Source organism: Callionymus lyra, chromosome 5 (genome assembly GCF_982586985.1).
Source record: "Callionymus lyra chromosome 5, fCalLyr1.hap1.1, whole genome shotgun sequence".
Lineage (NCBI taxonomy): Eukaryota > Metazoa > Chordata > Actinopteri > Syngnathiformes > Callionymidae > Callionymus > Callionymus lyra.
This window is the reverse complement of record NC_141822.1, coordinates 14,387,912-14,415,106: the sequence shown is the minus strand read 5'-3', so window position 1 is coordinate 14,415,106 and position 27,195 is coordinate 14,387,912. Positions and strand designations below refer to the sequence as shown.

The window sequence follows — 27,195 nt, the reverse complement described above, 5'->3', positions numbered from 1 at the left end:
GATACAAATTAAGCCTTCCCAATACAGCAAATAAACTTTGTATACATAGATATAAGTGAATTAGCATAAGTTTATATATATATATATATATATATATATATATACACAAATTTCAATGTGAAATAATATAAATATATATAAAAAGAAAGTAAACTTTTACTTTATATATATATTTATCAACTTTTTCATACAAATCTCAAATACAATTCTGGAACTTGAATTCTGGAAGTAAGATAAACACAATAAAGATATAGAATCTGTGTTTTTTTCAACTGCAATGTGAAGTAAATATTCCATATGCATCTTAATTCTAGTCCAAGTGTTCAGTCGCAGCATCACCACCACCACATAAAAACCCATTTCTTCTCTTCTCGGGCGGTAACTCAGCGTAAAGTGGCCCCGTCTCCGCCCTGATGGTCTTTTAGCGGCTCCTCATGGTCCCCTCATCAAGTGCTCTTCTGTCAGAAGTTGTTAGGGTTCCAGGACGTGAGGGTGCGAGTGTGTGCAGGAGCATGTGGAGCATACTAATGAAGCAATAAAAGTCACGGCGGGGGGAGAGGGGGTGAGGCGGGGGGCTGATGACATGTAGGGGGAGCAGTGGATTGGGAGTCACTGACAGGAGGTGTGATAATTAAGATGTTGCGACCCCACATATTACCTGCATATTGGCCACATTAGGGAGCGTGTTTCTCTATGCAGCCATGTGTGTGTGTGTTTGCTAGTAGGTGTGTGTCTATGCAGCCATGTGTGTGTGGGTGTTTGCTAGTCGGTGTGTGTCTATGCATCCATGTGTGTGTGTGTGTGTGCATGTGTGTGCGTGAGTGTGTGCATGTATTTGCAGGCGTGTGTTTTTATACTTGCGTGTGTGTTTATGCATCCATTTGCTAGTGTGTGTGTGTGTTTGAGTATATTTGTGTGTGCGTTTGTGTATGAGTGTGTGTGTGTTTGTTTGTGCATACATTTGTGTGTGTGTGTATGTATTTGCTAGTAGGTGTGTGTCTGTGAGAACTGTGAACTGTGGGCTTGTATTTGCAGGTGTATACAAGTGTGTGTTTGTGCAGCCATTTGTGTGTGTTTTAATGCATCCATTTGCAAGTGAGTGCGTGTGTATGAGTATATTTGTGTGTGTGTGTGTGTGTATATGAATGTGTGTGTTTGTTTGTGCACACATTTGTGTTTTTGTGCATGTGTTTCTGTGTGTGTATTTGTGCCTGTATTTGTGTGTGTGCATTTGTATGCATGTTTGTGCAGTTGTATTTCTGTGTGTGAGTGATTGTGTATATTTATGTGTATGTTTGTGCGTATGTGTATATATGTGTGTATGAATGTGATTGTTTATACATGCGTTTGTGTGATTGTTGATATATGTGTGTGAATGATTGTGTGTATGTGATTGTTTATACATGTGTACGATTGTGTGCACATGTGTGTGTGAGCTTGTATGTGTTCATGAGTATTGTTGTTGTTGTTGTTGTACTTCCTACACAACTCAAACATAATCATTTATGGCAAAAATGACAAATAAAATGACATAATTCATGAAAAACAAGCATCAAATTAAAACATGCATTTGTACTCATGAAATAAAGAAGCATTTCTAACAGTTCAAATCTTTATCAAACCATTTCTCACAGTGTTTCTCTATTTTAGTATTAACTTGCAACACTGAGGCTGTACATACCAACATTACTTTAACACAAACTTAACTTTCTTAAGGAAATATAACATTGTCTCGTTTCGTCTCCTTGTCTAGTGTTATTTTCAAATTCTATTTTTTTTAATCTAGTCGTAAAAATGGATGAATTAAGATGAAAATGGTCAAAAGCAACTGATATTTGAAGATCATCCTTATTTCTTCATCATAAAATTAAAACTTGTTTCATAATATTTCATTTTACTTCATTTGTAGGAAACTGAATGGAAAGATTTTCTAATAATCCAAAGTATTTTTAATTAAAAAATACAATAAAAACGACAACTGGAAACAAACTTTAAATCCCTGGCATGAAAAAAATAATCTTCTAAACTACATTTTGATGTTACATTTGTTTTTTCTGACCAGTGTATCCTTACTTAAATCCTCCTTATTGTAACACATCACTGTCGTTAGTTGTTCACCTGATTTTGAATTGTATTTTAAAACACTTATAAAGTCATCTCTTCATTCTTCTCACCATCAGAAGATCAATACATTTACATTTGAAATCCTCTCTCATTAACTCAATTACTCATTCAGCGTGTGTTGGCGTGATTCATGGCTGAAGTCAATCCGTCTACGGCTGCCCTCGCCTCAACCCTGGCCTCGGTCTCCCCCCGGCGGGCTGGAGAGTTTAGGTCACCATCTTGTGTCCCCCTCGGCAGCTCCAGGAGACCCTCCGCCCGAGGTGAACCCCGCTACTCCCCATCAGTCAAGAGGGGGGGGCGAGGTGTGAAGGATTAACATTGAACTTTGACGTGTTTGTGTTGTTGACTCTTATATTACCTTCAAGAGAAATAAATAAATACTCTTATATCAGTATTTGAAAATGTATGTTCTTTAAAGGTGTAATTGAGGAGCGTCTATCAAATATTATTGTATCGGGACATATAACATTAAAAAAAAAAGAAGCTTTTATTTGACTTTCCACATCTGGATGGTGTGATCGTGTCTGAGGAGCTCCGCTGGGAAGCGTGGGCGGCCTCCAAGCTGCTAACAAGGATAAAAATACAATTTAAAAATCACTTACAGCCAGACCTCCTCCATTTCATCCTGAGTGGCCTTCGCAGTGTGAAGCCCGCCGGGGTCAGGGGAGGGAGAGGACGGTGGGGGGGGGGTCAGTGAAAGTGGGGCTCGGCCCGAGTACGAGGGGAGCTCGACCGGCGAGGGCTGGACGATGATGGATGGCGGCAGGTCCTCTGCTCCTCCGCCGGCTTCTCACTCACCTCGCTGCCTCCTGGCACTCGTCCCTCCAGCTCGTCCGGACCAGATGTGTTCGCTGAACTCTGTCAAGAATAATAAAGAACACGGGCTGCAGAGGGGCAGGGGGGAGAGGAGGGAGGGAGGTAGGGAGATGAAGGGGGGAGTCAGACTACAATCTGGTAACTTTCAGCTATAAATGGATGTTAATCACTTTTAAAACACCAATAATAATGTGTGTAGTTCAGTTAAAATAATGGGTTTGGACTGTGGGGGACATCGGAGTACCCGGTGTAGAGCCGTGAAAACACTGGGTAAACATACAAACTCTTAACCTCTTAACAGTCAGTAAGTTAGTCATTTATATTTATAGAGCGCTTTTCTAGACCAGGGTCACAAAGCGCTGTACTTCTGGTAACAACCATCGATTTTATGTCTTTCCTTGGCGTCAATTTTAGTACGAAACTCTTGCTACTTTCATTTAATTTTTAAATTCTGGTTAAAGAATTCAATGTCTAAATGTCACAAACGGTCAATATTTATTTTTAATTATTCTGGTATTAGTGAGCATAGAAGCAGATGGAGTCCAGGAATGATCCTCCCAAGATGCATCACTAATAGACTCAGGGACTCATTCATTCCTCGTGCTATTAGACTCTTCATTCTTTTTGGGGGCAGGAGTGACTGAAAAGATGTTCTATTCTATGTTAATCTTTGCATCCTTTTTCTTTGATCTATGTTCTTTATCTTGTGATTTAGATTGTGTTATCTTGCACTTTCTTTTTATTGAAACATGATTCTATCGTCTGTGTTGCTGTGTGCTGGAAAACAATTTCCCGAAGGAGACCTCCAGAGGAATCAATAAAGTTTATCCATCTATCAAAAGGTCAAATTCAACGAGTCATCCATATTTTATCTTTCATGTAAAACAAATTTGTGCTTTAATTTCTTTTTTTCAGATTTCAATTGATTTAATCTTCTATTTTCAGACAAACCTCATATACTGTATATCCCAGATATATCATGATCTGAATGAGGTTTCTCGTCACCATCATAAACACTTTAGTGTTTACATAAGTTTTGTGAAGTTGAAGCCTTGTGTGTATATATATATATATATATATATATATATATATATGTGTAATATGTGTGTGTGTGTGTATATATATATATATATATATATATATATATATATATATATATATATATACACACAAGGCTTCAACTTCACAAAACTTATGTCATTAGTCCTAAAGACTAAAGTCGGGCTTTTGATTTTTCTTGACATACATTTTTCTATAGAAACCCTTTGTAGTTTAAGTTAAGTTATATTCAATGCTTTTTTCCCCATTTTATCTTAATGTGATACAGATTTGTGCTTAAACTTAAAAATCACATTTATTTGATTTAATCTTCTATTTTCGGACTTGACTAATATCAGATCTGGTCTGAAATAAGGAAAAACACAAGTGCTGGTGCGAGTAACTAGCAGATGAATTAAAAAAAAAAAAAAAAAACACAATTATAAAACGACGTACGTATAAATCAAAGTAATAAATAAATAAATAAAGGGTCCAATATCTCTAATAATAAAAGCTGATATCTCATTCAAAAAAACAAATAGTCCAGCGACTGAGGAACAAACAGGAAACAAAAGACAAGAACAAGGAAACTAGAATCAAAACAAAAAAGGCAAAAAACTTTACCAAAGCAGGAATTCCTTTGAATCAGTCAGGTGGTCTTGATTGCAGTTGAGCTCCAGCACCTGTGTCATTAGTCCGGCTCAAGGGAAATAGAAAAGGTGAAACAGGAAGTAAAGTAACAAAATAAAACCACAATAAAAGTTTGAACGTAACGAGATGAGACTTCATACCGTTTGACTTTTGAAGATGTACCTGCCACTGCTTATGTTTAGTTTTAGAAAATGTCAAACATACAGAATACCATCGTCTGCATACAGTCAAATACAATTAGCAAATACACAAACGCTGCATCTGGAATAATGGCTGTACTAGTACTCAGCTTTTATATTTGACAAATACATGGAAAAATAAATGAAAACATGTTTCTTTTTATGTCGAAAAATTGTTGATTTCTTCTTATTTATTTATCTTCATCACACTGCTGTTTCCAATATAAGAATAAAAGTTGTGTTTCACACTGAATTGATAGAGATTTTATTGACCGACAACTTGTTAACAAGGTTGTGTATCAACTCTCTCATCGTTGCTAATAACCAGAGGCAGAGATCGGCTTCTTTACCTCGTTTACTCGGTTGAATTTCACGTCGTTCCGCCTCCAAAACTGCGTTGGAGCCACAAACTCATGTTTCTACAACAAAACTGTCTGATAAGCGTCAGCTTCGATGCCCTCGCGAGGAGCTCGTCCTCCTTCCCATCGATCCACATCAAAATATTTGTTTTCCTGCTCATTTCTACTACTTAGGTTCTCTCCAGGACAATCTGTATATTGGTTTTAAAACCACTGGGGTAAAGCTCATCTCACGTATAAATATATAATGAAGATGTTTTCCAGGTGATTGACAGGTGACTCTTCGATTCTACAACTTATTTTGGCACACATTACACATTAGGAAGATCAGGAAGTGAATGTAGGAAACAAATGGTTCGACTAGCGCTGAAGGTGCGAGGGTTTGTTTGGTCGGATGTTTTCCTATCAAGTGCGGATCGTTGACGTCCGTCAGAGGCCGAAGTTCATCGTGGTTTGACTTAATGTGCGGCGGTGAAGAGCCAAACACAACATGTGGGTTTCGAACATCAGTCTGAACCAGTAGAGAACTTGATTTTGACCAAATTATTATAAACATCAGGGATTTCTACTCCCAATTTAATACACACTTGGAATCAGAAGATTCTTTGAAAAAATATAATGAATTCCAAGTAAGAACCATCAAAGAATCTTAACAATAACTAACAATGATTTTGACGCCGAGAAAAATGCCAACTGTTTTGGTGGCAACGAGTGCAATCTCTCCCGGGAACTTTTTCTGGGGAGACGGAAGTTTACACAACTTTATAAGTGACTTTTTGTCGGAACAAAATTTTATGTAACCATCATAAGCTTGGAAAGAAAATTGAGTTGTGCTTTTAAACTGTTAATTGAAGTAAAATAATATACATATGAAAGTCATTGTATGTATAAATTGACACTTTTCAAAGTCATTTGTAACAAGAACATGTAATTTCTCAAAGTAAAGGCTAGTTTCACATGTAACAAGCAACTAAAACATTCATTCTTTTTTAATAACCACATTTTATTAATAAGCGTAAAAGTAAACTCTGATTTTCAAATAAATTCTTGGTTTCGTGATCATTTGTCTGTTTAAAATGTACTTTTTTTCTGTTTGTCATTGTATTTATTTGTCTAGTCGTTAAAGTTTTTGTCTGTTTTTCATGACAACTTTTTTGTGTGTTTCATGATAATTATTTGTCTATTTTAGTGCAATTCTTTTTTATGTTAGTCATTAAAGTTTTTGTCTGTTTTCAATGCATTTCTTTCTGTTTTTCATATTTTTGTCTATTTTTCATGTTGTTTTTTTTTTGTGTTTCAAGATAATTATTTGTCTATTTTGGTGCAATTATTTTTACTTATAGTCATTAAAAATTTCTCTCCTTTTCGTGACAACTTCTTTTAGTGTTTCTTGATCATTTTTTGTCTGTTTTTGTCAATGCAGACAAAATTATCTGTTTTACGTGATAACTTTTGTTGGTTTTTCGTGATGATTATTCGTCTTTATTCACTTAAATGACTGGGTTTAGCCGACGGGCGTTAAGTTTACTGCGACTCTTCTTCTCTCCTGCACACGTTACTTCTTCTCCAGCCCTGATGAGTGAAGCTCGACCACATGATGACGTGGTGAACACAGGAGGTCGTGACCTCCTTCCACGTGACGTTCCACTGACCAGACAAACGCTCCAGACGGCGCTGCATGATTCAGCGTCTCCTGGAGACCCCGGGCGAGAGACCCCGACTCGCCTCCTGGACGGACGTCTGTGCTTAAGTTCTCTGGAAAAGAGAGTGATGGGTAAAAAAAAAGAAAAAAAAGAAGGAGAGAGCTGCCTCTCATGTTAGGAGGAGTGAGGGAGGGAGGGGGGGGGCGACTCTCCTGGGATGGAATCAAACCTGAAAGCGTCCGACCACAGGTGTGCCCCCCCCCTGACCACCACCTCCTCCCACCGGGACCCTCAGGATGACAGCCCCGGAATAATGGAGGCAGGTATTGATGCTCGGAGAGTCATGATTTCCTAACGTATATATAGACAGAGACACAAATGCTCGCACTCATCCTCACATCCTTCACCCCCCCAACCCCACCATCTCAAACCCACCCCCCCGCAGCATTGGCCCTGAAGGCACACACACACACACACACACACACACAGCATAGTTAGGCCTCCAATTAAATCAAAAGTGGTTTGTTTTTATTGGTCTTTTGCGCTGACAAGTGGGCTATCATTCTGACGGCTCTACCTGTCAGCGAGCAGCTGAAAACCCTCCGTTGACAATGCCCAATGCTTCCAATTAGGAGAGAATCAGACTCCTGGCGTGCTCGCCATCTTTCCAGAACCCACCACCACCACCACCACCTCCTCCACCATCACCTCCTCCTCTTCCCCTCCACCACCACCAGGCCCACCTTCCCTCCCTCACGAAAAGAAAAAAAAAAAGAAGGGGGTCTGTCTCCTCTCGCAAATTACAGACACAAAACGAAGGTGGTGGCGGCGCCAGGTTCCCCGGTCCAGGGGCCCCCCCTGTCAGCATTAATGAGACGATGAAGGTTTATCTCGCCTCGCCTCACGTGCACGTGCTCGCCGGCTTTCTTGTGTGACAGCTGACTGGGAAATGTGAGTGTTAACCTTATAAAAGATTCAGCGGGTTCTCATTATTTTCTGTCAACTCCCGGTACCTGATGGCGTTCAGGTGCCGCATTTGCATCCCTGACTGGTCCGAGGCGCCGGCGCCGGAGAATCCTGTTTGTTTTGTTGAGAGGCCTTGCTTTACAAACACCTCCCTCCCTCTCTCCCCCTTTACCTCCCCCTCTCTCTCTCTCCTTACATTTACTCCATGTTCCAAAATGATAGAAATGCCAAAGTTTATCCAAAGATGACACAAAACAGACTTAGATGTATATTTATCACACACACGTTCAACACAATGTGTGTGTTGGTTTTTTTTTCTTTTTTTTGTCCCACGCCGGCACCCGAGGAAGAGCAGAGACGGCCCAGCAGGCATTATTAGTCGAGCAGCGCTCGGACGGGTTTCCAATAATTCACACGGAAAGAGAAATAAAGCCGTGATCGTTGATACATTATTAACTCCGGCGCCGCTGGGTTTTTTTTTTTGTCTGTTCCCAGACTTTAAATGAGTTTTTCACACACGTATCGACGGGTCCAGGACGACGAGCCGATCCGGATCCCTCGACGTGACCTGAACATTTTTTTCACTTAAGTTGGGGGTGCGAGTGGAATCTTGTTGGAGAGTTACATGACTTGTTTAAGAAGCATGATGAGTTGAAAGACGTCACATGTTGACATGAAGAAAGTTGTTTTGAAAACGAATACAAGTGGTTGTAAAGTAAACTTTTCTCTCTTTAGAACGGTATTACAAAGTAAAGGAAGGCGAGAAGTTACATATTAGTGTAAGAAACAAGTCAAAATAACTTCATATTGTGGTTTTGTAAGACTTTACTTACTTTTAAGTATGAAGAAGCTGTTGATTTAAGAAGTGGTGCTAATGCTAATGCTAAGCTAATGGTGTTAGCTTTAGCTGCAATTGCAGTTATATTGAAATAGTGCATTTTTATTTTAATATTTATATTAATTATAATTATTATTTTATATTATATATAATTATAATATTTTCTTTTATTGCAGTGTATTTTAATTTCCCCTGCATTCGTCCAAATTAGCGACAAATAAATTATATTTATGTAGATTTAATATTTTACCTATTGTTGTATTTTCACCTGCAGTGGACAGAAAGTTATAGACTTTACTTTGTTGAGTAGATTTAATAAATAAATGTTCCACTGATAAGACGTATTTTTGAGTCTTCAAAACAAATTATAGTAATTTTTTTTTTTTAATATAATTTGGCATTACTTTTAAATATTAAATGTTTTTAAATGTCTTATTTCTTACTATGTTACTCTGTATTTGTTTCTTAAATCTCTTATTAATATTGTACTTCTGTTGATGGTTGAAGGTATTAAAGATCATCGTATCACATTCAAGTGATATTACAACCAAAAATTCAAATTACACTCATTTTCTACTCGCCGTCATGTCGACTAAAGGTATTATTTTCAATGTAATCAGTTCCTTTTTTAGAGTCATAGACAAAAATGTTTATTCATTTTAATGTAGCGACCGATATTTTCTCGCTAATAAAAGTTGTTACAACTGTGGCTGTGGTACTATATAAGTTGCAGAAGAAGTTATTGTACGTGAAGTAAGTGCTATACATGGACGTGGTAGTTAAAAGTACAGAGTGAATATATCAATATTTAATTTAGTAAAGGTTTTATGAAAACAATTTAAAACGTAGTAATGCTAATAAAGGCGATTAACTTCACTAAACAGATTGAAATCTGTGTCATTTTACAACGAGAACCAGTCATGGAAGTTGAAATCCCAGAAACCTGTCAAATGTTTCTAATGATCCAGTTAATCGTTGGTCCAGCTGCTAAAACTCTTCATTTACTGGCCAACGAGAAGAACCTGGACCACCCAAGGCGGTTGTTCAATATTTAAATACAGACGTCAAACCCTGTCAGAGACACTGTAACTGTAACACACACACTTCCGTTCACTTGTACTGGATTAAACACACTTTAGTATCATTTAACGACACAAGGAAAATATAATGTTGTAGTTTTCTTCTTTTATAGTGTGTTTTCACATTTTGATCTTTATTTTTAACAAGAGCATGGACCGTGGAATGTGACACTGGGTCCTTGAAAAATACATATGTGGATCTCAATGGGACTGTTCACGTTAACCCTCATGTTATCTCAGGGACAGAGTGACCAGAAAGGCCCGAAAACTAATGTGTTTGTGGTATCCCTTGTGTTGTCTCTGGGTCAAGGTGACCACTGCATATGTATTTATGGAAGCCAGGGAGGTCATTCGCCTTGACAACACAAGGGATCACCATGACCCACAGACGACATAAGGGATACAGAAAACACATTTGATTCAGGCCTTCGGGTCACCTTGACCCTGAGATAAGATAAGGGATACCACAAACACATTTGTTTTCAGGCTTTTGGGTCACCTTTACCCTGAGATAACACAAGGGATATCACAAATACATTTGTTTTCAGGCCTTTGGGTGACCTTGACCCTGAGATAACACAAGGGATACAGCAAAACATTTGTTTTCAGGCATTTGGGTCACCTTGACCCTGAGATAACACAAGGGATACCAAAAAGACATTTGTTTTCTGGCCTTCGGGCCACCATGACCCTGAGATAACACAAGGGATACCACAAACAGATTTGTTTTCGGGCCTTCGGGTCACCATAACACTGAGATAACACAAGGGATACCACAAAAACATTTGTTTTCAGGCCTTTGGGTCACCTTGAACCTGAGATAACACAAGGGATACCACAAAGACAATTGTTTTCAGGCCTTTTGGTCACCTTGAACCTGAGATAACACAAGGGATACCACAAAGACATTTGTTTTCAGGCCTTGGGTTCACCTTGACCCTGAGATAACACAAGGGATACCACAAAGATATTGGTTTTCAGGCCTTCGGGTCACCATGACCCTGAAATAACACAAGGAATACCACAAACACACAGGTTTTCGGGCCTTCGGGTCACCATGACCCTGAGATAACACAAGGGATACCACAAACACACACGTTTTCGGGCCTTCGGGTCACCATGACCCTGAAATAACACAAGGTATACCACAAACAAATTCGTTTTCAGGCCTTCGGGTCACCATGACCCTGAGATAACACAAGGGATACCCCAAACACATTCTTTTTCGGGCCTTCGGTTAACAATGACCCACAAACAAGATAAGGGATACCACAAACACATTTGTTTCCAGGCCTTCGGATCAACTTGACCCACAGGCAACATAAGGGATACCACAAACACATTTGTTTTCGGTCCTTCGGGTCACTCTGACCCCGAGATAACGCAGTGGTTAAATAAAAAATGTTTGTTAATGAAAGTTGTTTTTTTTAACCACCAGCTCAAGAAACTGAACTACAGTATAAATTTCAACTTTCTATTCACAGTCAATGATTTGCTGTCAAGTTAAAAGTAACAAAATCATGTGTAAACTACAACTTTGTCAGATCAGCAACAACAACAGCTTTTATATAAAAGTAACGTGAGTTAATATCGACAATAACCGCTGATGACCGAGCAGGAGCCGCTGACGTGCGTGTGATTTATAGTGCCGCGCACAGACAAAAACTCTGCGAGGAAGCTTCAAAAACCTCCCCGTCCCCGCGCGTGCGCGTGCGCGCCCTCCTCGCGTGTGACAGCTTGCAGCCGCGATGGGCCCCCCGGGGAGCGAGGAGCGGATTCACTAACCTGCCGGTGTCTGAGAGCCGCGACCACCGCCTCCAATCTGCTGGTCACGTGGTGCGCGGAAGGTGGGGGGCGTGCGTGTGTGTTTAAAAGAGGTGGTCGAGGCCGCGCGCGGGGGCAGAGTGTGGTGCGAGTGAAAGGACGCGCGCACTATGACATTTCACGCGTGTTAAGGGAGAGAAGAAAAGTTTTATTTTGAAGGGCTGCGTCCCGCTGATCCGCTTTTGTGCGTAAATCATCGGTTAGAGACTCTTTTGTGCTTTTAATGTTGGACGAGCATCACAAACAGCGCATGCTCGGGAATAATGAGAAATACAACATCAATTTTAACGCCTGAAGTATTATGTATTATTGGGTGTTTTAAAGGTTATTGGAATTAAAGATGATTCGTATTAAAAAATGTTTGCTTTCCTGCTTTTTTCATACTATTTTTAACATTTTTTTGTTTACATTTAAAATCGAGTTTAGTGATTTTAAAACCTGCTGTTGTGTTTGTGAACAAAGCTGACCTTTGTTGAGCTAATAAATAATAAAAAGTAGTTTAAATATATATATAATTTCTAGTTAACTACATTAATATTGAAATAATAATAATAATAATAACACTGTTGTCACGCTCACAATTATTTTGTATACTTGAATATGATATAAAATGTGTCAAAAAAATCAGGTGACTATATATATATATATGTTTAAAAAAATATATATATATATATTATTATGTACTTTAAACTAGTTTAGTTAGAGAACGAAGTCAATTCGATAGAATTGTTTTCACCAGTGGACAAAAAAAAAAAGCTAAATGTTATAACATAAATATAATAGTGTGTTTTATGAATAAAAACAATATATATTATTGATGGAAACTAGAGTTGTTATTGCTTCATAAATTAAAATTTAATTTAGAAGATCATTTGAAATGATTTGTTAAAGTTACATGAACCCGTTTTACTCGTTTTAAGTATATAATAAATGACACTTAATATCAACATGAAAATATAGTAAAAAATAGTTTCTCCCCCTACGATAGAAATCATTTTTGCATATGAGTAAATAAATAAAAATAAAGAACAATACTTGAGATCGACTATTAAATAATTCAGACGTAAACATGATAAAAGGAGAGAAAAAATCTCGTTGAAATCCTGACAAATGGCTCTGATTAGATCGTAAGAAAAAAAAAAAACAGGTTTTAAAACAACCTTAAATGTTGATTTGTAAAGTTGTCCAGGGATGTGAGGAGGAGTGGGTGAGGGTGAGGGGGAGGAGTGAGGGAGGGGGGGGGGGGGGAGGAAGGGAGGGAGGATGCTCGCACATAAGCAGCCCATTATCAGCCTCATCAATGATGTAATGAAAGCAAACAGTGTGAAAATTGCCTGTAAACATTTGGATCCGAGTCTCCTGATGAATCCTCTGTGTCTCTTATATATATTTATATAGTTATATATATATATATATAAATATATATTAGTAAGGGGGGGGGGAGGTGGAGTGGGGGTGAGGAGTGGGCGTGTGGGGAGGTCCACTTCCAGCCAATGACGGCGCGTCACTAGGGACTCACGTGGACGAGGACTCGGTTAAAAAGCAAGCTGCTGACTTTTTTTTCCCTCAAGTTCAATTCACACTTGCTGGATCCCTCCCACTCCACGATCCCGCACATTCCCTTCTCTCTTTTTTTTTTGACTATTTAACCCAGTTTAGCTCTTCATCCTCGCTCTTCCTCTCCTCCTCCCTGCGACTGCGTGATCACCCACTCCGTGGAAGAAGGACGCGTGATGGTCACTGAGAGCTGTCCGTGGTGCTGAACACGCTTTCTTTTCTTTTCTTTTTTTTTTAAATCCTCCTCTTTCGAGACAAGTGGGAGGTTTTAAACCATCGACCACTGACGGGGATTTTGGGGGCGCTTTGACTCGGATCCGTTTGGAGAGTTTCTTGGCTCCGAGAGAACCCGGATGACATCCCTACGTTCCTAAAAAAAAAAAGAAAGAGCCAAACTTTTCCTCTTCCAAAACTTGAACCAGATGTTAGTTTGAGAGGCCTCCACACAGATCATGGAGGCGTCCGCCAACGGGTCCAGCTTTGGGATCGACTCGCTGCTGTCCCACCGGCCGGGCAGCCCGCTGTCCAAGGGGGACAGTCTCGCGGGGGAGTGCCGGTCCCCGCTGGAGTTCAGCCCGAGGTCCGACGCCGAGAGCGGCTGCTCGTCGCCGCCGTCCCCGCGGCGGGAGTGCGTGGTGGTGGACGAGGTGGTCCAGCGACAAGGGGGTCACGGGCTCCTGCCGCCGCACCTGCAGCAGATCTCCGCGGGCTCCCAGCAGAGGACCGTCACCTCGTCCTTCCTCATCCGAGACATCCTGGCGGACTGTAAACCTCTGGCCGCCTGCGCCCCTTACTCCAGCAACGGGCAGCCCACGCAGGAGGCGGGTCGGCTGGCGGCCAAGATCGCCGAGGACTTTATGGACAAGATCCACAGCAACTCCTCGTCGGACAGCGAGTACAAAGGTAACCACAGAAAGGGCCCAGAACAGCACGAGAAACCATTATAGGGAAATTATTTTAAAGAAGATAATGTTGTCAATATTTTAAATGTGTGAGACACACTTTATTAATGAAATGATTCACATAGAAAACATCAGTTTTCACCAACAGATCCGTCGTCGTCAATTTAATTAAAATGTGCTTATTTTCGAACAAGTGTATTATTCTTAAACAAAATGTATTTAATAACCAAAATATTGAGGAAAATTCGTTATTAATTAATATATAAGTTGTGTTGTTCCAGATTACAGTCAATTACAATAGTTGATTAATATCATAGATACGTATTTAGTTGTTTCTTTTTACTTATTAAAAAATATATATGTATTTAGAATAAAATAAAGGCATTTCCAACGATATCATTTTAAATTACAAAACTATGTTTACAATAAACGACAAGTATAATCCTCGCCTTCTCTAATATTTGAGTGTTACATATAGAAAATCACACGTCAACTATTATATATTAGAAGATACAGCAGGTGAAATAAAAACAAGACACGCAACGCGAATATATGAGAGAACACGTACTAACATGGAGCGTGTCTGCTGTAACTTATTAGTGAGCTTTATTTAATGGTATTTGAAACGTAAAAAAAATGGATCTACAAAACTACGTCGATAATGTAGGCTTCATGATTTAAATAAAAGCGATGAACACTTAATACGAACAAACACTTACACAGTATTTATTATCCTAAATAACATTATGAAATATAATACATAAAATACTGTACCAAGAGTATTTTGATTAAAAACGTATTTATATATTAGAAAAGAAAATCCTTATAATTGTACGTTAGAAATCTGATGCGTTCAATTGTGCGTCTGTAACAATATTATCTTTAAGTATATAGAAAACTATATTGATATTTTATATATTCTCAAATGTAGACCTTAAAACGATTATTCTTCTTTGGCAAAAATAATACATTTACTTTCAATATTTAAATTAATATATAAAATACTATAAATATAAATAATAATAATAATAATAATAATAATAATAATAATAATAATAATAACAATTAATAATAATAATCGTGATAATGTATATAATAGTGAAGATAAATGTGTGTAAGAGGGAACTCGAGGATCTTTGTGATTCATTACATTTATTTTAATTGTTTATGAAGCTATACATAGAGGACAATAATATGAATAAAAATACATATTTAAAATCTTATTTAAGGCCGAAATATTACAACGTTTATATATCCGACACATTTACTCGCGAGGGTCTGTCTTTTTTGCGTGCATGTGCGCGTGAAAACGACTGCGTGTGCGGAAAAGGAAGCGCTGATCGACGCTTTGATTGATCCGGAGGATCCACGGGGCCCCACGGTGATCAGGCGCGGCTGCTTTGATTTTTTTTTTTTCTTCTTCCCCGAACACGCCGCCTCCTCTCATATTTGGGGCGCGGATGTGATGTCACGCGTTTGTCTCTAATAACCAGATGAAATGACGTGGCTTGATTTTCCAGCTGCTGTGAAGTCGCTGCGGTCGCGGTTGAAAGGCTTCGGTCCTTTCCCTCGTGGCTCAATTAGGCGGATTATGGTGCTCGAACTACCGCACGACCCTCGCTCCGACCCCCTCCTCCTCCTCCCTCCCCAACTCATCTTGACTTTCTTCTGGAGAAAAAAAAAATGAAAATGTGAAAGTGTGTGTGTGTGTGTGTGTCGACGCTCGCCCTGACGTGACACCAAAGACAAGACAGATCTTTTTACTCATAACAATTAATATCAAAGTGACTCTAAAGCCCCCCGAGTTTACGACTTCAAGTCCTGAAGAGTCAATATTGGCTTTTCAAGCACCAGTTTTTCTTAAAAAAAAGGGGGATTTATCTCCACGTCAGCTTCTATATCAAGACTATATATGAAGGTGTCAAGTGAAGTGTCAGAATTATATTTGAGATACATTTCTATCACAAATAACTAACCTCCAGGACCCTCTGATGTTGCAGTGAAGGAAGAGGGGGACCGGGAGATCTCCAGCAGCAGAGACAGTCCGCAGGTCCGGCTGAAGAAGCCCAGGAAGGCCAGGACGGCCTTCACGGACCACCAGCTGGCCCAGCTGGAGAGGAGCTTCGAGAGGCAGAAGTACCTGAGCGTGCAGGACCGCATGGAGCTGGCGGCCTCCCTCAACCTCACCGACACCCAGGTGAAGACCTGGTACCAGAACCGCAGGTGAGACCATGTAAAAATCATAATAATAATAATCATAATAATTATCATAAAACGTATCATAATAATAATCATAATAATCATAATAAAATTGTTAATGCAGGCGAAGATAAAAAAGGAAGATTAATATTATGAAGGGAACTTATTTTATGTGATTCATATACACATGTTCTTCTTATTTTTTTTAAATTAATAAATATAGTTAAAAATTAAATAATCTAATTAAAATGATGGTCAAACGTCGTGTCACATCATATACGTTTGACAGTGGCGAGTAAAATAAGATGCAGATGATGTTTTCTCAACATAAATTAATAAATAAATAAAAAACGAGATGCAACCTGAACAAAAACCTATTTTTCTACAGTTTTTAACAGCAAAATAATTCCGAATACAAATACGAAGTCATGTAAATTAATTAATGTAGAAGAAAAAAATCGAATTTTTATTGAAAAATTATTAAGTGATACATATTTTTTAAATGGCTGCTTAATGACAGGGATTATAATTATTATTGTTTTAAGTGTAATTAGTGTGTGTAGTCGTCGCTGACGTCATCACCTCGTCATCACCCGAGCCACTTGTCTCCGGCAGTGTTCGCGCGTCTCAAAAAAAAAAAAGTGCATGAAACCCGAGTCCTCGGCTTCGTGTCGTACTCGTGTTTTCATCCGCGGCTCCGACTCTCGGGCATCTAAACGACATAAATAAAAATAAAAACAACACTTTGGCCCGTGAATAATACATGATTGCATGTGTGCGTGATCAATAATTCACACGCACGCCACTATATCCACTCAATTATCTGCGTGATGAATTATTCACCTGCGTCAGTTTTGGCTGTGAAAGTGTGAGCTTCATGATTTCTGTCAAAAATCACTCATCAGAGCCATTTTTGTTTGTTTGTTTTTTTTAACCGTAACTCTTGTTGTGTTCGCGCACAGAACGAAGTGGAAGAGGCAGACCGCGGTGGGACTGGAACTCTTGGCGGAGGCTGGGAACTACTCGGCGCTGCAGAGGATGTTCCCCTCGCCGTACTTCTACCCGCAGAGCCTGGTCTCGAATCTGGACCCGGGGGCGGCCCTCTACTTGTACCGGGGGCCCTCGGCGCCACCGCCGGCCCTACAGAGACCGCTGGTGCCACGGATCCTCCTGCACGGTCTACAGGGGGGCAGCGAGCCCCCGCCCCCGCCGCCTCTGCCCCCCATGTTGTCCAGGCCGGGCCAGCAGCGGTGAGCTGGGACCCCTCGATCTGGGACCCTCGAGCTTGGACTCTTGGAAAAAAAAAAAAGGACAAATGAAAGAACATTTTAAAAGACGTTGCGAGTGACACGAACTGTATTTATTATTAATTTATTTGTCAGAAATACATGGAATATTTTAAGTTATGTATTTATTTCAACGCAGGTGCAGTATTTTTTATCTTTTTACCCACAACTCAATGCCAAGACCTCGTTTTTTTTTTTGTACATACCGACCTCCATGTGATAAGACATAAATTCTGGATATATTTAATTATTATTAGTGATCGATGTGTAAATGAACATTCCACGTGCTGAAATATAAAAGATCATCCAAAGGGATTTTTTTTTTGGTGTACATTGATTTGACTGAAGAGAAGATCAACTGTAAATAAGAATATTTTGCATTTTATTCAAAAAAGACATTTAACGAAAAGGCAAACGGCCTTTTGAGTTTATTTCTTTGATCCTCGAGCGAGTTTTTTCTCCCCCCCCACACCAAAGTGATCCAGATTCACATTTCTAGACGAGCAGATGATCAAAACAGCAACAAGGCCCACGTATCTCGTGACAGTAGTCATTTTTTTTCCTTCAAGTAAAAAGGGTCAAACATTTTTGATGGGACGCGAACCCAAAACCTGCTGATGTTCTGTGCACTTCACTGTTGTATTTTTTGGGTCAACATGTGTACTGCAAGATATTCAACTTGTGGAGTCGTTCTCGGTTATTTCTTGGATCGCAATTTATTTTATTTTTTTCCCCATTTATTTTTTTCTTCTTCTTCCAATCTTTTTTGGAAGTTGGAATCCAGAACCTGCGGGATAGTTAAACGTGGGATTTGATGTAAAAGAGAAATACTTTTATAAATGTGGAAAATAAAAGTCTTTCAGTATACACTGTGTGATTTGGATGGTTTGAAACGGATACATAATAGTTATTATTTTTATTGTCACTAAACTAAAATCTTTTCGTTTTTCGATGATATTATTTGAATTACATATTTTAAAAAATATACTATTTTATACAGATATAAATATTATATTTGAACTAATTTTAATGCAGTTGGAACATGTCGATGCGAGCAAAAAATGGCTACAAACCTATTTTATTGTCATGAACTTTTGGGATTTCAAAGAGTTTTAAGTCACTCGTTAAATGATCACACGTGGTTATACAAACCAAGGGTGCGATTATGATTCATGTTTCAAATATTTTTTTATTGATAAATTCATTTCCTCAAACATTATATCAATAGTAACATTGATTATTAATATTAATAAAAGTAATGGTCATTATTATAACAATTACAATTACAATTATAATAATAAAAGGGAATTTAAATATAATCAGGTATTTTAGAAGGGAAATCATGTAACAATTCAAATTTATACGAGTATCCGTGTATTCTTCAGCTTTAATTGTAGTTTAAAGGTCAGTTTATTTAATAATATCACAACAACTACCACAATAACTGACTATTTAATATGAGAATCGATCGTACAGGAAACTTTTGCTCTAAACATTTATATTCTGTTTCAGGACTTGTTTTCCTAAAGTTAAGCGAATGTCTTCCATGAATTTTACTCTAATATCTGCGTTGAATATTGTAATATATTGGAGGATCACACACATGGTCAACCATCAAACATCCATGTTAATGTGTTTAAAAGAGGGGAGAGAGGAGAGGGAGGGGGGTCGAAAAAAAACAGAAGGCATCCGTTCCAAAGTTGAAAAAACACCTCCTACACCCCCTTCCTTTATTATTCGCACTTTCTTAAATTAACAGCAGCATCTCCGGCTCTTTTCCATAAACAATGCAGGAGATGAAATATTAATGTCATGCGCGCGATTGTTTAAGTGCCCTAAATGATCCCATTTTGGAAATTGATTGTTTCCATCCCTCTGCTTTTGCTCCAGGGTGCTGGTGGTTCGCTCCGGTGCCAAACGGTTCCAACAGCTGTTGACCGGGCTGGAGCGAACCGTGGGCCGGGGGGACAGCTGGTCAGCGGTACCACCAGCGTCACCCCCTCCTCACACACACACACACACACACACCACCATAGTAACGTCCTCTTTCTCCTGAGGGTTAAAAGAGTTCAAGACGACGGACAGGAGGATGTTAACGATGAGACAAAAGACTTTAATAGTTTTTAATTGAAAGTCGATAATGGGTTTGATAGTGGGCTCCCCCTGCTGTCGTCCACGCATGGCACCTGTTATTGGGGGTGGGAGGGGTGGGAGTAAAAAAAGGGGGGGGGGGGGGGGTGACCCTGCCCTGAAATATCAGACTGACGGGCTGATAACTGTCGCGTTTATGACGCGTGAAATGACATTAAATATACAGAAGGTGGACTGAAGTGAAATCAAACACAACTCGTTCTAAGATCATTACAGTCCCATCACGAGGTTCCGTGACCGATTCGTGTAACAACCAGAGCTGCTTTTTTTTTTTTCAGGGGAACAACCCTCTTGCTTTTGCATGAGAATGGATGCTGGTAAATCCCCCGGCTCTTCCCAAGGATTGTCCCCAGCTCAGGGTTAATGAAGTGCGGATAGAGTCCCAGTGAGCTCCCGGTAGACTCACACAACTACACACACAAAAGGAACAAAAAAAACGGGGGGGATTAAACTCACAGGATTCGCAATTTAAATAAAGAAACTCTGAATATGATATTTTTTTATCGCAATCTTAAATACATTTTAAACTATTTTTAAGCAAGATTAACTGCGTTTATGGCTCCAATTAACTTTAAACTATTAAAAAAAAAAATGATTATTTTGGATTTTTAAGATAAAGCAGCAATAAATCGAATTAAATGATTTCTTTATCGCGAAACAAAAAGTGGGTGGAAATGTATGAGGTTTACACGGGAGCCGGTGCAGGCGTCATTGGTGTAGCCGGGGAAGGGTGGAGGCGGCGCGGGCACCTCGCGGTCAGACACCCGCTCCTCGCCTGGAGGGTGGAGGGTCCCCGGAGTTGAGGGGCGATAACCCCGCTAATCATTTCCACAATATGACGAGGGGAGAACTACACGTCGGGTCAGGGGTGCAGGGATTGACATCCCAATCTAAAGCAAATAATGAAAGCTTTTCCCGCAGCATCACAGCGAGGGTGTTGGAGGGAGGAGGAGGCGGGAGAGCAGCGAGGGAAGCCCGGGGAGGCAGAGGAAGGCCTGGCGCGGCTCACTTTGACATGGAGACCTGGAAGATTTTTTCTATCAAGTCGCAACTAAATAAAAAGACTGAATCTGAAAACGAGTGATAAATAACATTATTAATTCAGAAAACAAACTTTTGTAAAGTGTTTAAGATGTAATTCGATTCTAATTCAAGATAATGGTAAGCATGACTTTCTCAGCCAGAATAAAAATACACAATTTTCACACTTTAATAACAAAAAATATTACAACTTTGAGCTGCCCTTATTTTTTAAGCACCCAAAAGTGTTGAGCTCGAGCAGAAATACTTCGATAAAAGTACATTTAGACAAAGTATTTATAGATACAACAATGAATCTAAATCAGCTAGCATCAAATGTAAACAATAATTCAACATTTTCTAATATATTCTACCTTAAAAGGTTGCTAAATTTGACAATATATATATATTTGATTAATGAATTATATGTAATAATTACTCATGTATAGTAGACACCAACTTTTTATTATTTTTCTAAGAATCCAAGATGAATAATTTGGCTATTGTAAAGCATGAGGAAATGTATTTAATAAACATTTTCAAAAGTGTTAATGGAATTAAAAAAAATAATTCATATATATATATATATATATTAATTGACGTTAAGTACCCTCTTAAAATTGTCTTTTGTAATTCATTGAAATCCAAACAAATAAACAAGAATAATAATAAATACCTGGTTACTTAAGACTTGCTTAAAAAAAATCTTTTGACATTTGTTTTTCATCGATTGAGACATGACTCATCGAGATCCTAATTCACACAAAGTAAACATATCATGGACACACCAAGTACCCCACTTATCCCTGACACGGGAGGAAATGTGTGTTTCTCGCTGCAGGGGGTCGTTGTCAACCGCGTCCGCGTCAGATGACAAAGATTATTCAATCAATACCTTGTTGTTCGGCCTCAGTGCTCGCCATCCGCTCTCAATAGCCTGCCAAACAACACAGCCAGAGAGAGAGAGAGAAAAAAAAAAAACGGAACACCCCGAGGCCCTGACCTCCAGCAGCCGGCCGGCCCGGGAAATGCCTCTGGGACCAGACAACAACATCCAGCAATGAGTAAATCTCAACCTGATTTGCCCGTGACTTCCAGACAAAGACATCTAAGAAAATGGCCCAAAGATGGTCGGAGGACACGTTTCTGCTTCTTTTTTTTCTCCGATGAAATCCTAAAGTTATTCATCCGTGAGCCGGACGGCAACTTGATGAATTCCCTTCATTAAGACTCAGGCTTGTTGACTGTAGTTTCTTTAACCGGATCGATAATAAAGTGCATATTTAACAAAAAAGCTTTTTTGTGGACATTCTTACGTATAGGTTGGACGGATGCACTTGGAAAGTGGGCTAAATTACTGGGAAAAGCCAATTTCTTGGACTCCTGGACCGGAGCCCAGGGGTCAGTGAGCAGAGCCACAGGGAGGCCTCTCACCTCATAAACATAAAGGCAGGAAGAGAGCATCAATAAATGATGAGCGCTGGTATACATGTATTTTTAACAGTGCTTCTGTCTGATGTCTCGCAGCTCGCTCACACCGTCTCCTGGTAGAGGGCAGAGAGCAGATATCACTCCTTCTGGATGCAGAGGAAAGAGAAGAGAAGGGTGGAAGAAGGAGGAGGGGGGGCGGTGTGTGCTTGAAGGTGCTCAGGTAGTTCTTGTATACATACTGTATACTTTAAGAGGGTCACTGCTGTTTGTCCATGTGCATACCTGAGTAACACAGAGGCCAGAGATGATTGCACAACATCGTGGTCCAGATAGAACCTGAAATCTACCATCCTTGACCTTTGCCGACTATTCAAGATTCAAGAGTCTTTATTGCTCAGGCAGTGAAACACAAGTGATAGGATTAAAAAAAATAGTATAAAGTGCTTTGAATTATGGTGAAAATAACAAACAAAAACGAAAATCAAAAGCTAAAGTAGCCTTTAGCTGCGACCATCTAATAGACTACTAGTGTCTAGTTGTATAAGTGGTTGGAATTAATTGTTTTCAGTACATGCTGGATACAAATTAGCTAATGCCAGTCAATATTTTGACCAGGGAAGTGGTGTTTTGCCCTTGAGAGCTGGGACAAGTGGCAGTCAATGAAAAATCAGTCGTTTATCAAAACTTAAACTTTAACAAAAATGGGGTAACTCAAGATAGACGGACAATAGATAGATAGATGATTGATATATAGATAGATGGATGGATGGATGGATGGATGGATGGATGGATGGATGGAGGGAGGGAGGGAGGGAGGGAGGGATGGATGGATGGATGGATGGATGGATGGATGGATGGATGGATGGATGGATAGATAGATAGATAGATAGATAGATAGATAGATAGATAGATAGATAGATAGATAGATAGATAGATAGATAGATAGATAGATAGATAGATAGATAGATAGATAGATAGATAGATAGATAGATAGATAGATAGATAGATAGATAGATAGATAGATAGATAGATAGATAGATAGATAGATAGATAGATAGATAGATAGATAAATGATAGATATATAGATAGATGGATGGATGGATGGATGGATGGATGGATGGATGGATGGATGGATGGATGGATGGATGGATGGATGGATGGATGGATGGATGGATGGATGGATGGATGGATGGATGGATGGATGGATGGATGGATGGATGGATAGATAGATAGATAGATAGATAGATAGATAGATAGATAGATAGATAGATAGATAGATAGATAGATAGATAGATAGATAGATAGATAGATAGATAGATAGATAGATAGATAGATAGATAGATAGATAGATAGATAGATAGATGGATGGATGGATGGATGGATGGATGGATGGATAGATGGATGGATGGATGGATGGATGGATATTGTACTTCAAATCGAACTGTGATTGGTTGGCTGGGCGGCAAAGCATTTTGGGAGCTGTTCAGGTCACTGTTTCTGAGAACTTCGTTGAGAAGTAAAAATTGTTAATTTAAAAATAAAAAAATAATTGGTCCTTCATTTGAGGATTCCTTTTAATGTGAGGGAGGGGGGGGGGGTTCAGAACCCCACGATGGGTACAACGAAGTAGAAGAAGTCGTCACACACAGTAATGTCTACTCACTCTACCTGCGTACCTGCGCTTTTACAGGGTGTCAGGTGTGTTTGTCTCGGGGCCAGAGCCTCAGACGACGAGGAATAAGTCAAAAGTGAAGAGGGTCGGGGACTAAAAAGGCGGGGGTGCAGGGGGGGCCAAAAAGCCCTTAATTGGACAAGTGAGACTAGTGTCGGGGAGTGCGACTGTAGGGAAGACAGCGTACCCCAGGTGACCGTTTCTTGACATGCCATTTGCCTCTGAGGACCCCCAGGGCTGGCCAAGCAGCTGCACGACAGAGTCATAACTCGGGGCCAAGACGAGGACCTCGGGCTAACAAGCTGAAACACTGGAAGAGAGGGAGGGAGAGAGCGAAACACAGATGTGCTCCGACTCTTTCCTCCGCCTGGAGAAACTTTTACAGAAGCCGGCGGATCGCAGAGAGAGAGAGAGGGGCTTCTTTGTGGAGCGGCTCTCCTGCCGGCGCTGGAGTCTAATGCTCAGTTCATCATCAGACAAACCGACACCGATATATTTACATGGAGCAGAAACAGCAGAGGAATTTTGGAGGGATGTTGCCTGGAGATCAGAGAGTTTTTTTTTTCTTGTGTGTGTGTTGCAGAACGAAAGGCAAACAAACAAACAGTGAAGGCCCCTGGCTCCGCACACAAACATATAGAGACACCAAAACTCTCTCCCAGCGTTTGAAGTCTGGAGTGGCAAGCCAAATAAAGAGCGTGAAGCGTGATGCCAGGTTGGAGAGACGCTGGCATCAAACGGTTATCAATACAATTGGCTGTGCCAGGCGCGGCAGTTTAACCTCTTTAGCGCGCCGGGTGTCTGCTAACTGGATGTGACGCTTCCTCCGGAAGGCGCCTTCTGTGGTGTCGTCTTCACACAGACTCGGAGGCCTGATGGGTACTGAGGAGTCCCAGTTTAACAGTGCAGGCGACGACGCCATCGCTTTGACAGTCCCCCTACTCCTCTATAATAACACTCCCCCCCCGCCACAACAAATTCTCCCACTTGCCTCAGAATGCAAAAAAAACAAACAACAGGTTCTGATGTGCAGCAGAAATTTGCCAAACAGTAAATAGTGATTCAAGTGCTGCTCACAACAGATGTCTCAAGTTAGCCTGTTTATGGGAATCAACTTTTCCTGACTGCTCTCATAACACTCTTTTTTTTTTCTACTTCTTCTCCTTTGTGAGGAATATCAACATCTTCTTACACACAGTAAAGGACAAACACCAGGAGCCAATACCAAATAATTCTAACATATTTGTTAACACTGACAACAGCACAAAGACAAACAGGCTTCCTATAAAAATCCAACACATCAAATATGTTTCTCCGGCGTCGGAGGAAGACTGCGACGCCGCTCCGTCTCTTGTTGTTTATTTTAGAGGACAACTGAAATAAAAATGTATGAAAACGAGCCTCAACCATCCGTTGTCACGAGTGTGCAACGACACGAAAGAGATCCGAAACTGTTTTTCAAAAATAACGTCCTGAGTCAAAGTGGAGCTAATGTATGGAGGTTTATCAGTGCCATCAGAATATTGAATGGTTTCAAATCTCAAAACTGTTTTTTCTAGCATTTAATATTAATTTTATTTTAATAATTTTTATATAAAATGGTTGATCTTTAAAAAAAACATTATTTAAATGGAAAATTAAAGTATTTGCCTCCATTATGCGTACTTTATAATGATTTTAACAATTAAAATATATATTATCGAATTTATTATTATTATTTTTGTTGCATTTGAAAATCAATATAAGGATGTTGTTATACTAGTGCCACCAGCCAATACCAAGAGTACCGAGATACTTGATCAAACTTTTTGTAAATCATGGTGACACTATGAATTTAGGAAACATTATTTTGAATTATCTGAATAAGAATATCAAACTCTATGTGCGAAAAACATTCTTTTTTAAATATTCAGTTATTAAAGTTATTATGAAAAAGATATACACATTATTTAACTTACTTATTTAGTCAAAACAAATTCAACTTTTCAATATTTTGATGTACGTAATAATAAGTGACTCACAGAGCAGTACGAACGGCCGCTGGCGAACATCTAAACTGTGACTTCAGGTCGTCTCTCCAGCACAATAAGAACGGTCGGCCCGGTGTTTATCTTCGAGAGGGAGCGATTATTGCATCAGTTCTGGAAACAACAACAGTTCTCTGAGTACACAACTAGTGGCGCAACATGTGTCTTCGCTGTTGATTCAACTTATAAACATTGTCTTTAGGCTCTCACACAAGTCAGACTGTTCTTCCTCGCTTTGTTGTGATGCTAGCTGCTCCAGCATCATAACAATAGTCTCACAACATGGCCAACAGTACTTTCATCATCAGTTTGATCCTGCGGCTGTCAGCCCTGAACTCTGTGATATATGACTATCAAGTAGGAAATATATATATTTTTTTATTATATACAATGAATGAAATATCAGGGGGTCATATTTCAGAAATGAGTAGGTAAAAGTCATATACTGTGAAACATGTTTAAATGAAATAAATACATAAATAACCATTTTTATTCTCTTGGATCTATTTTAACTTGTATTTCTTATTTTTAACTCGACAAGTACATAGGCAACAGACACTTGCCACCCCTCTCAATTACCGTTACCTGAATGGCTTCTCTGATGCTTTGCCGCCCAGCCAACTAATCACAGCTGTTGATCACTTTTGACATAGCGTCATAATCGTATAATTCAAATAAGGTATTGTTGCGACCAGTCAGCCGTCACTAAGTAGAGCAGCGTAAATAAAGCTTAAATATTTTTTTTGTTTGGACCATAAGTAAAGTGTGTCGTAATGAGTGGCTCCGACTTAATTCTTATCTTAATTTGAAGTTAATCTGCTGCTTAAATATATCACCTGTTTGTAAAAGAGCAAAAAAGACTACTGACTGTTAAAAAATATTAAATATGAAGTACCTTGAGGGACAACTGGAAAATATTTGTCATTTATTTTCTCTTTCGTCAATACTGTCAAGTGTATTTCAAAACTACTGAACCCTAAATATTTGCATCTCAACTCAGTGCCCGAGCAACAAGATCCTAGTCCCTCACTGATAAACACTTATAAACACCTGTTTAAGCAGATTTAGCTTCACCTCTCTTCACGTGCCCGCTCGTCAACCGCCATCACGCGGTGGCACAGGCGTGATGCCTCTCATGCAAAAAGTGAGGCGAGAGTGAGGCCAAGACACTGAAATTGGGTGGAAGATGAAGGGGGTGGTGGTGGTGATGGTGGGGGGTTGCAACAAGGGGCTGCCAAGGATGTGGCGGAGGCATCATGGGATTGCAGCTGGCGTTCAGTCAGGCTGGCTGGGCGCGGCAGCCGCCCCTGCTACTCCTTGATCCTGCACAGAAGCGGGTCTCTGCAGACCCCGCCGGTGCCAAGACGCCGCCATCCAAACCTGGAAGCATCAGCCCTTCTACACGGACACATGAAGCAGCAGAAGTAGCAGCA

The 27,195-nt window shown here is 39.7% G+C and overlaps 1 protein-coding gene across 1 annotated transcript; it reads left to right on the top strand.

The window, feature by feature from the left end:
* Positions 1–13,128: 13,128 nt before the first annotated feature.
* barhl1b (BarH like homeobox 1b) lies at positions 13,129–18,357 on the top strand. The gene is made up of 3 exons (XM_087791065.1): positions 13,129–13,977; positions 15,977–16,199; positions 17,138–18,357. The coding sequence occupies exons 1-3, from the start codon at positions 13,527–13,529 to the stop codon at positions 17,427–17,429; spliced, it is 966 nt and encodes a 321-aa protein (XP_087647191.1). The 5' UTR covers positions 13,129–13,526; the 3' UTR covers positions 17,430–18,357.
* Positions 18,358–27,195: the final 8,838 nt, after the last annotated feature.

Excerpts from the sequence above, each read along its gene's own strand:
- barhl1b (XM_087791065.1), top strand. The coding sequence starts at position 13,527 with ATGGAGGCGTCCGCCAACGGGTCCAGCTTTGGGATCGACTCGCTGCTG. Across the intron at positions 13,978-15,976 it reads GTCGGACAGCGAGTACAAAG|TGAAGGAAGAGGGGGACCGG; the intron begins GTAACCACAGAA and ends CTGATGTTGCAG. Across the intron at positions 16,200-17,137 it reads ACCTGGTACCAGAACCGCAG|AACGAAGTGGAAGAGGCAGA; the intron begins GTGAGACCATGT and ends GTTCGCGCACAG.